This window comes from Drosophila kikkawai, chromosome 3L, assembly GCF_030179895.1.
Source record: "Drosophila kikkawai strain 14028-0561.14 chromosome 3L, DkikHiC1v2, whole genome shotgun sequence".
Taxonomy (NCBI): domain Eukaryota; kingdom Metazoa; phylum Arthropoda; class Insecta; order Diptera; family Drosophilidae; genus Drosophila; species Drosophila kikkawai.
In genome coordinates, this window is record NC_091730.1 from 29,723,290 (window position 1) to 29,734,450 (window position 11,161).

General features: G+C 43.6%; 1 protein-coding gene across 1 annotated transcript; it reads right to left on the bottom strand.

Annotated features, from left to right (window-relative positions):
- Positions 1-4,552: 4,552 nt before the first annotated feature.
- Positions 4,553-5,371, bottom strand: LOC138928418 (uncharacterized). Its single transcript, XM_070285489.1, has one exon. The coding sequence runs from the start codon at positions 5,369-5,371 to the stop codon at positions 4,553-4,555; it is 819 nt and encodes a 272-aa protein (XP_070141590.1).
- Between the last annotated feature and the right edge of the window lie 5,790 nt (positions 5,372-11,161).

The window sequence follows — 11,161 nt, forward strand, 5'->3', positions numbered from 1 at the left end:
CGCCGCTATTGTTCCAACTGTTTGGCCCACGAACATTCCGAGGGAACCTGCCGCAGCGGTGGCCGATGCAAGACGTGCAATCAGCACCACTACACTCTCCTGCATCCGCATGACAGTCCAGAGCATCCACTCCGCTCGCAGCATCGGTCACCCCCATACTTCTAGTTCGCATTTACTTGACCATCACTCATCTCCATGTCATTTTCTTTCATCCAGATCACATACGAAGGCTTCATTTCCATACACCGCGATCGCTCTGGAAAGCAGACGTACCCGAGGTACGTAATCCTACCGTAGCCGAGTCTGCCAACGTTCATCCGCTACGGAAAGTCCGACGTCTTCTAGCGCACAGTGATGCGTCCTGTTCACGGCATTCGACGCCTCCGCCTTGTTCAGCAAGCTCCTTACGACAAGTTTTCGCCTCTCCATGGCAATCATCCGCCTCTCCTTGGCACTCATCCGTCCTTCATCGCTACTCGTCGCTCCAGCATCAAGGATCTACGCGGCGCTCTGACGCCCCTTCATACCATCGTCCTGTACGGGTTTATTGCAACCCGAGTGATTGCAAGGGGGGGGAGAATGTTTACGCCAGGAGGCCCCTGCGCCCCCTCTGCCCACCGAGCGTCCAAAAGCTTAAGCGCTCCCAGCTTAGCAAAGCTCGCCCGCTCTCCGCTCCTCGGTATTACCGATCGCACGCTCCCGTGTTCCCGATCGTCGCTCGCTTCTAGGGACGGCTACGCCGCTCTAATTCACGGTTCTCCCGCTCTCCCGCTCTCGCGCCGTTAAGCTGGGCTTCTCGGCCTGCAGCGGGCCCTTAGGCAAAGCTAAGTTTAGTTCCAATACGAATGTCAATAAATGCATGCAAAGGGCGCTCCATGCCAACGTCATTTTTCGACCCCCGAATTTCTGGACCTTTTTTCTGCGTTTCTTCTTCGTGGGACGGATTTTTCTACTGATCCCTTTGCGGAGGACATCCTAGCCACCCCACTCCTAAGCAAAGTACATTAAAATACGTTGAAAAACAACGAAGTTATAATTTGTTTCGATTAATTTCCCGATCGTTCCTATGGCAGCTATAAGATATAGTGGTCCGATTTTCATAAAATTTTTAACAAAATTCTGGAATAATATAAAATGACTATATCTCAAAAAATATGGAATAATATTGAAAAACAGACAAGTTATAATATTTTATCTAAAAATTTATCGAACATTTGTATGGCAGCTATATGATATAGTCGTCCGATCCGGCCCGCTCCGACATATATTTATTTATTTAATTATAGCTAGATTAAATTGTATATGTAAGAATATCCCTATTAAATGAGAAAGGCAAAATAAACAAAGCTTGCGCGATAAATAATCACATTGTTGCACTCTCTCATATTTGGGTTCCGATATGTCTACATGAGCTTACCCTCTCTAGTTTTCTGCCCTTTTTGATATGATCACGAAACAGATAAGTCGAGCTATAAAAGCTATATTAAATCAACAATATAAAAATCATAAAATCAAACGTGATGTATTTTGCATTGGACTGGACAGGTTATGGGTCCAGTCACCAATAAAAAATTTAACTACTGAAATTTAGTACAACGATTGTTTTAAAAACTAATTCAAGTGAAATAACGATATAACTCTATGCACACATACTGTGGTTGTGCGTGAAGAACTTTCTAGGAACTGTGTGTCTGTTCATGAAATACAACCGGGACTTCTAAAAGTGTGTGTGTTTCAACTCGAAAAGTGAATTGAATTTCCAAGGAATTACGTTTTTCTAAGAACTGTGTTGAATTTTAAGTTGGTTTATTTGAATACAGTTTTATTTGATTTCGCATTTGGGTATCAAGCTATTGTTTCAATTTAATATTAAAATGGACAAAACAAAAAAAATATATAAAGCCATTTGATGGCAAAAACTATGCAATTTGGAAATTCAGGGTCAAAGCTTTATTGGCGGAAAATGATGTTCTTTGTGTAATTGAAAATGAAAATCCAACTACGGAAACAGATCAGTGAGAGAAAGCAGAAAGAGTTGCCAAATTTTTGATTATAGAATTTTTGGGCGATTCTTTTCTTAGTTTCGCCACAACAGAGTGCACCGCAAAAGTAATTCTTGAAAATTTAGACAACATATATTATATTAATTATCAATTAGAAAACATCTTTTATCATTGAAGTTTAAACCTAATTAATTTCTAATGAACCATTTTAAAATATTTGATGATCTTATTACTGATCATGTTTTATCGGGTGCCAAAATTGATGAAATGGACAAAGTTGCCCATGTTCTATTAACTCTCCCTTCTTCCTACAACGGAATTATAACTGCAGTGGAGGCTTTATTTCAAGAGAACCTAACGTTAGCATTTGTAAAGAATCGACTATTATACCAGGAAATAAAGTTAAGAAGTGCAAGCAAAGAGACAAGTTTTAAAGTGTTACATGCTGTGAGAAATGATAAAATAAATTCAAACTATAAAAATAAAAATAATATCAATAAAAGAGCCAATATAAAATGTGATCACTGTAATAAAATTGGTCATGTGAAAAAGGATTGTTTCATGTTTTTTTTTTTTTTTTTTTGTGGGTTGAGGAGGGGGAATGCCTCACGCATCTTCCCATTTGCCGTCGGAAAAAAGAGTATGATTACCCAGCTGTCTCATCCAGATCAGGCTTCTTTGCTCGAAGGATGTTCTCCACGAATCCTGCGATGTGCTTCCATGCCGCTTAGCTGCCAACCATTTTTGTTACGATATTTTCAGGGGTTATTGTCCCAACCCCTTCTTCCAAGGACCTGAGCGCCGGTCCGAATTTTGCACATTGGAAGATGGTGTGTTCCGCACTGTCGATTTCAGTATATGCATCTGGCATCTATTCTTTTCCCTATAGTGTGTAGAAAGGCGGCAAAGTAGCCATGGTCTGTGAGCATCTGTTTCCTTGTAGACCATGCTACCAGGTTTGGTAGCAGCCTAGCTATCCATCTGCCTCTCCCTTCTGTTGTCCATCTTTCCTGCCTTTGTCGGAGGGTTTCCTCTCTGGTCAGCTCGATTAGTGTCCTTGTCGTGTCTCCATTTTGTCGTCTTTCGTATATCCTTTTTCGCGCTTTGGCTAAAAGGTCGATTGGTATCGTGCCTGCAACTACTAGCGCTGCAGGGCCGGATACCGTTCGATACGCGCTCGCGATTCGTAGAGCCATCGTTCTTTGCACCTCCTGTAGAGGTTTTGTCCTGCAGGCTGTCTCAAAGGTTCCTGCCTAGATCTCGCATCCGTACAGCATGATTGCGTGGTTTATCTCCATTAGGAGCTTTCGTCTTGATGGTAATGGGCCGCCCACGTTCGCCATGAGTCTGCTAAGCGCCTTTGTAGTCTCGGTCGCTCTTTTCTTCGCCCCTTGTATGTGTGCACTAAATGTTAGTTTTGAGTCAAGTTTAACTCCTAGGTACTTTATGACCTTCTGCGTCCTTATAACGTTTTCCCCTACTCTCATATCTATTTCTAGAGGGAACCTTCTCCTGGTAGCTAACAATAGCTCCGTTTTTTCGTCCGCAAGTTTCAGATCGTGTGAGTTCAGCCATCTTTTTACACGTATCATTACTTGCGTCAACTTGCGCTGTGCATACTCGGTATTCCGAGCTGTAATGACTGCGACTATGTCGTCTAGTAGTCGTCGTCAAGATAGTCCTGTATTATTCGCATCAGGTATCCTGGGATCTGGAATCCTTTTTTCAGAGCATCAATTATGTTGTCCCATCTAACGCTGTTGAAGGCGTTTTTAACGTCCACAATGGCCAGGAGCACAACTGGTCTCGAGAAGTGGTTGCCCTGTTGGCTGCTGAGAGCTTGGTTAACGACTTCTTGGATTGCTCCAATGGTCGATCTTCCTGGTCTAGACCCATACTGCCTCGGGGAAAGACCCCCTCCTCTTTCGATCGCTGCTGCTAGTCGTGGCTTGATCAATTTCTCTAGTAGCTTCCCGGTTGTGTTAAGCATGCATAATGGTCGATAAGCTGACGGGGATCACCCTTGCCCTTGCCTATCAGGACCAACCGATGCACCTTCCAAATGTCTGGGAATCTCCCGCTGGTAATGAACTAGTTATACATATCCAATAGGATATGGGGTCTGTTCGCCATCGCTATTAGGACTTCTGCTGGAATGTTGTCGGGCCCTGGGGCCTTCTTCCTTTTTAAGGTTTTTGCCGCTTTCAGTAGCTCGTCCTCAGTGAAGAGCTCGATCTGGTGTTCGGCTATTGGTGGAGTAGTCCTCCCTATGCTATTCGTATGGGCGGGGAATAGTGTTGTGACAATTTGGTTCATTTGCTCATCTTCCAGTTCCGGTGTTGGGTTTCTAGGTCTCAGCTTCTTCATCACGATTTTATATCCGAGCCCCCATGGGTCACTATTGACATCGTTGCATTTCTTCGTTTTGCTTTTTCGGATGGCAGTATTCTTGGAGTTCTTTAATTGGTTCTCTTCTTCTGTAGAGATCCTTCTCCGTCTAGCCCTCGTAAGGCGGCGTCTGTTTTTTATGCACGCTTCTCTGAGAGCTTTTATCCCTTGGGTCCACCAGTACACTTTTGTCCTTGTCTGCGAGGATTTCCCATTTTAGGCATTGCAGCGTTGCAGGCCTGCCTTATGGTTGTCATGTTGTTGCTGACTATGTTTCCGCCTCTCTGTCGGTTCAGCCTTGCGTCAATTTCCTGTATCAGCCTTTCTTTGTCCAGTCGATTAGCGTTCCATCCTTTTCTCGTTGGTGCTACTGTGGTCACTTCGTTTTCTGCTATGTTAAACACAATATAGCAGTGGTCACTTCCGTTGTATGTATCAAGGACTTTCCAGTCGGCGATTTTGTGCGTGCAGTTTTCTGTCTCTAGTGTTATGTCGGGGATTGTGCCCACGTTCCCTACTCGATTGAATATGGGTATTTCACCTACATTTGCTGTTAGCTTCCCGATTCTTGCGGCCATATTTAGGACTCTACGGCCTCGAGAGTCAGTTGATGGCATACCCCATTCCTTATCTCTTGAGTTAAGGTCCCCTGCTATTATAAGGTTTCCAGCTATGTGCCTTGCGTTGTCTTCAATATCTTCAAGTTTCGCCTGTAAAGTCTGAATATCGTCACTTGAGGTCAAATAGCAGCTGAATATCGTCATCTGGCATCTTCCCTTTTTGTCACTTCTGTGTGGAGCCGTGGTGGGGTCCGGAATCCATATGGCCGCCGTCTTTGTGTCGTCTTCCAGCCAGAATCCTTCCTCCCGTTTCTTGTATTGTTCGCTTATGATAACGTCAAATTGGTTTTCCAGCACAATTTGGTGCAGCAGGTCATTTGCCGTTCTGCTTCTATGCATATTTGCTTGAAGGATCTTCATGGCTTTCCTTTTCTTGCCACGCTGCACTATGGCATAAACCCATTTTTTAAAAGTTGTTAAAATACTTTTTTTTTAACCGGAATGTATTCCTATAACATTAATCTAACATGTTACATACCCAAAAAATTAACATTGACGCGCTCTGTTAAGTTATTCGCTGTTAAAGTTAGCTGTTAATGCAACGAGAAGCGAGCGCTGTTAAATCGCGTTTTTATTCTGCAGATTTTAAATGCTAAAAAAATGTAAAAAATCTAAATAAAATGCAAATTTTTTGATGCAATCTCATTCATGGTGCTTCGTAATATATGTTAGCGGAATTTAACTCCAGAAATGTAATATGGTGCCGCCGTAACCTTGTATAATTTGTAACCCTTATAAATTATATAAAATTTAAGTGTAGTCCAATATTAAAATTGAGTTATAAAGTGAGTCCAGCAGAGTCCACCTCTAAAATTGGATATATATTGTAGATTTGGTAATTCTTGTTATATTCTGTGAGTATCAAGGTGCACTTTTGCACACTTTCTCTGAAATTTAAATTTAAATGTAATAACCTCACATCTGAAAAATATCGAGTTTTTTACCCTTTAGAATGTTTAAACGACCGAAATTGGTAAAGATATTGAAATTTTTATTCATGTTATAATAAATCTGTATACATTCAAGTCATATTACAGAAAACTAGGTTGTTTCATTTCAGTTTTTTTGAATAAGAGACTGCAGAATCTTAGAGTACTGCATATGCTTGGTCTCCTGCCCAAGCAAAAGAAAAATGATGTGATTTGACTAAAAAAAAATATATTTAGAAGACAATTTTTACATATTTGTTTCATTATGCAATACTTATTTATTATACATACAAAATAGCAAAAAAAAATTTTTAGCACTGAAAAAAAATTTTTAATCCTTAAAAAAAGGCGTGACCACGCCCATTTTTAGTAAAATATTTTCCTTTTTTTATATTAAACTTGATTCAAAAAACAGAACTTAAACATTTTAACTCGTCTAAAAGTTATTAATTAATGCCACAAAAAGTGGTCGTTCGCCCCATAGTGCGCTGGGGCAATGCGCTGTTCCAGGGAGGTGTCCATCATCGCTCCTGTTCTCTGCTGTGCAGATACAGCATCTTAGAGCTTTGGTGCAGGTCTTTATTTTGTGACCACTTTCACCACATGAGATGCAGAGGTCTCTCCTATCCGGTCCTTTGCAGTCCTTTTGCAAATGTCCAGCCCCGAAACACTTGAAATATCTCTTTATATCGCTACAACGCTTCACCCAGCACCGGGTCCACCCTATTTTTATCCGTTGTTCCGTCAATATCTTCGCCGCGTCTCTCGTTGGTAGCGTAACGAAGGCTCGTCTTTGTTCTGAGCTATTTACTCTCGTCAGGTGGATTGTTATATCCTTGCTTGTTTCGCCTATGCTATCTCTAATTTTTTTTTTTTTTTTTTTTTTTAGGCTTTGCTTTTATTTATTGAATCTTCTCATTTATGAGACTAACAATAAGTGTATCAAATCTTACAAAACTACCTAACTAGCAGTCATGAGACTGGTACAGAGTAGATGGCCCTGAATAATTATGGCTGGGTTGGATGGTCGTTACGTAGTAGGCGGCTTCTTCTGGAGACTCGTATCAAGTCCCTTGCTAAAGGATTTGGATGGGTGGAGAGTTTTTCCTTGTAGGACGCTTTTTGTTTTTCTATTTCGTTCTTAACTGCAGGAATGCCGAGATCTCTGTGGATGTTTTCGTTGCGAATATACCATGGTGCCCCAGTGATAGTTCTCAGGATTTTTGATTGGGCGCGCTGTATGATGTCTAGATTGGTACTGCACGCGTTCCCCCAGAGCTGGGAGCCATACGTCCATATTGGCTTTAGTGTGGAGTTGTAGAGCAGGACCTTGTAGTCCAGACACAGGGGCGATCGGGAGTTTATGAGCCAGTGGAGGCTGCTGGCTTTTAGTTTTAGATGAAGTTTCTTGCATTCAATATGTCTTCGCCATGTTAGGCGTCTGTCCAGGTGGACGCCCAGGTACGTTACCACGTTGACTTCGGGGATCAGTGTGCTGTTCAGGTAGAGCGGGGGGCATGTTTGTCTGTTGAGGGTGAACGTTATGTGCTTACACTTTTGTTCATTTATTTTAATACGCCAATCAGATAGCCACTTCTCGACTACCTTGAGGTGGTTGGCGAGCTGGGCTGTTGCACGGACTGGGCATCTGGAACGGCTGAGGATCGCAGTGTCATCAGCGAAAGTGGATAATGTTAGCTGGTCGCTTGTGGGGATATCCGCTGTGTATAGAACAAATAGGGTAGGCCCAAGTGCACTTCCTTGTGGGACTCCAGCTTCGATTGAATAGGTGCCGGATGTTGTTGCGTTGCACCTCACTGCGAAGACTCTGTTGTAGAGATACGACTCAAGTAATTTGTGTGTGTATACCGGCAAGAGTGTTTTTATTTTGTGCATGAGGCCGTTGAGCCAGACGCGGTCGAATGCTTGAGAAACGTCGAGAAATATCGCGCTGCAATATTCTCGATGCTCGAAGGCTGTGCGAATTTCTGATGTTATTCTGTTAACTTGCTCGATAGTTCCATGTTTTTCTCTGAAGCCAAATTGATGAGCTGGGATAATATTGTGAGCTCCCAGATAAGGGATTATGCGCTTTAATAGGCATTTTTCAAATAACTTGGACAAGCATGATAGTAGACTTATTGGTCGGTAAGATGACGGAAACGTGTGGTCTTTTCCGGGCTTCGGTATCATTATAATTATAGATTTTTTCCATTTTGTTGGGTAATGGCCGAGACTTATGATCCCATTGAAGATTTTACAGATGACCTCAATAGCACAATTCGGAAGTTCAATTATCATTTTTTGAGTTATTAGGTCAACGCCGGGAGCCTTTTTCGGCTTCAGTTCCCTGATGACCTTCGTTATCTCGTTCGGACGAAATGATGCTGGAGTAGATTCCGTTTCAGTGTGGATTTGCGGTAGATCAAATGGATTTGCAGCAGGGTTCGGCTGGAAGACGCCCTGGAGATGTGAGGCAAAAGTTTCGGCTCTGTCTTTGTCGCTGCGGGCCCAGCAACCAGATGACTTTCTTATCGGGGTGATGGTTTCAGCCGGTGAGCTTAAATTTGGGTGAGCTCTCCATAAGGGATGCTTTGTGCTGGTTGGCGAGAGTTTTTCAATATATCTTAATTGTGCTTTTTCGGCATCTTGCTTCAGGGCCCGGCTTAGTTTGCGTGTGGCTTCATTTAGACGTTGCTTTGTGCTTGGCGATCTATTGGTTTGCCACGCCCGTCGCAGACGCCTCTTTTCTTGGATAAGCTGTTCAATTTTTTGGTTCGTTTTGAAATTGATTTTTTGCACATCCGTCTGTTGTGGTGTTGAGATTCTGGCTGCAGTCACAAGTACCTCTTCCAGTGCGGAGGTGGAGGAGTCGATGTCGGTTTCAGTGTTGAGCTGGGGGGCTAGCTCAATGTGGGAACTCACATACTTTTTGTATTTCATCCAATTGGTTCTGTGCGACGTCAGCCTATAGGGGCGATCCGTAGTTTCTGGGCTTTGAAGGATTGTTATCAACAGCGGCGAGTGATCTGAAGAAAGGTCTGGAAGGGCCTTGGCGTTTATTAAATTTCGTGGGATGTTTTTTGTCACCGCGAAGTCAATTAGATCGGGTATCTTTCTGGGGTCTGCTGGCCAATATGTGGGGCTACCAGGGGAAACATAGTCCAGCTTATTTCTCACATTGATGAGAGCGTTGTACAGTTGTCTTCCCTTGGGGGTCACGAGGCGGGATCCCCAATGCGTATGCTTGGCGTTGTAATCTCCTGCAGCTATAAATCGATCTCCAAGTGAGTTGTAAAAATCCATGAATTGACCTTCAGAGATTGTAAAGCGAGGTGGGCAGTAGACAGCAGCAATGCAAAGGTTGCCGTTACCTGACTGCACTTTTATGGACGTAGCTTGCAGGTAATTTGTTGCAAACCTTTGGTGGAAGTGGTGTTTGATGCGTTCTCTGATAAGGATGCCGGTCCCGCCGTGGGCTTTACCATCTGGATGATCTGTGCGGTAGAAGGTATAACCTCTTATATGAAAGTTGTATCTGTTTGTGAGGTGCGTTTCAACCAATAGCATGGCGTCGATGTGGTTTTCGTTTAGAAATTGTGTTAGTTCAAGTTTATGCCGTGAGACGCCGTTGGCATTCCACGTGGATATACGTAGATTGGCCATTGATTATTTTGACTGTTGTGCTACGAGCAGCTGTATCACCATATTCTGATTCTGGACGAGCGTTTGCATGGTCGTTTTCATAAATGACATGAGTTCCATCATGCTTTGTTGCATGGTCACCATCATGGATTCCATGTTGTTTTGTGGCTTCTCTGGGGCCTGCTGAGCATTTACTGAGTTTGAGGGGAGTGGATTTTGCATACCTGTCCGTAGAGCTTCGGCGTAGGAGATGCCCATGGGGGCATTTAGCGGACCAAAAGAAGATCTGGCTGCTTTGGCAAAAAATACATCTGGAGTAGTTTTTGAATTAAAATACACATTTTGTGTATTTTGTTGGCGTGTAGCTGTCGCTCTTCGCATGCGACTCTTCAGCTCCTTGTAGACCTCACAGCCTCTGTAGTTAGCTGTATGGTTTCCTCCGCAGTTTCCACATTTTTTCGTGTTGGGGTCTTCTTTGTTCGCAGGGCAGTGTGCGGAGTTGTGGAAGTCTCCACAGACTACGCAGACTGACCGAAGGGTGCAGTATGTCCTTGTATGACCATACTCCTGGCAGTTTGTGCATTGCACAGGACCGTTGCGTTTGTGAGGTTCTTCCACGGTGATTCTTCGATGCAGTAGGAACTGCAACTTGTAGATCGGGTGAACTTCATTCTTCTTTAGGGCTTTACTGTCTGGCTCAAGTTCGACTTTGAAAAGAGGTTGCGGCTTTTTGTTTTTGTTGATAATGTTGCTAACATTCTTGGCAAAGAAACCCTTGCCTTTCAGGGCTTCTAGTATCTCGGAGGGGGCGACATCTGGTTCAATTCCTTTCAGCACTACTTGCAGTCCCTTGCTGCTTTTTAGTTGGTAGGTGTAAAAGCTCTTTTTTGCTTCCTGCAGGTAATTAGACACAGCTCGAAAGTGTTCTTCTGTTTTGGTTTGAACTTTGGTTTCGCAGATGTTCCCTTTAATAATCGGAACAACATGAAAGTTTCCGTCCCCGACCACCGCAACAATTTTGTTGACCAGGGCGTTTGAACTTTTCTCCCTTATATATATAGGTGGGGGCTTTGGCTGTTTTTGAGTCTCCTGCTCCAGCTCTGCTTCATTATTCTCACCAGCTGCTAGCGGAGAAAATTTGTTGGTGTTGTTTGGGTCGTAGCTTTTGGTGACACGGTTGATCTTAGGCTTGTTACCAACCGTGTTATGGGGGCTAAGCTTACGCTTAATTTGGATGTAGCGATCCATGCCAGTCTGTATGGCCGGAACCGCTTGTTGCTTATCGGAGCTCACGGTTTTTGTTACCATTGTATTTTGCGCTGCGGCCGTTGGCACCGATTTCGCAATATTGGTCGTTGGTTTAGTTGTTGCTGTTGCTTTTGATGCGTTTGCAGAAATTGCAGCTCTGCTTGTTGTTGGTGCGTCTTCCATCGAAGCCGCTGGTGGTGGGGTTTGGCATTGGGAGCTCCAAGATGTAGGAGCTGGAATAAGTAGGGCGGGAGAGCAAGAGCGCGCTCTCGTGCCTTCGGCGGTCAGTAGAGCCGGGTTGGGCTTGGTAGACGTTTTTTCTGCTTCG

Excerpts from the sequence above, each read along its gene's own strand:
- LOC138928418 (XM_070285489.1), bottom strand. The coding sequence starts at position 5,371 with ATGAAGATCCTTCAAGCAAATATGCATAGAAGCAGAACGGCAAATGAC.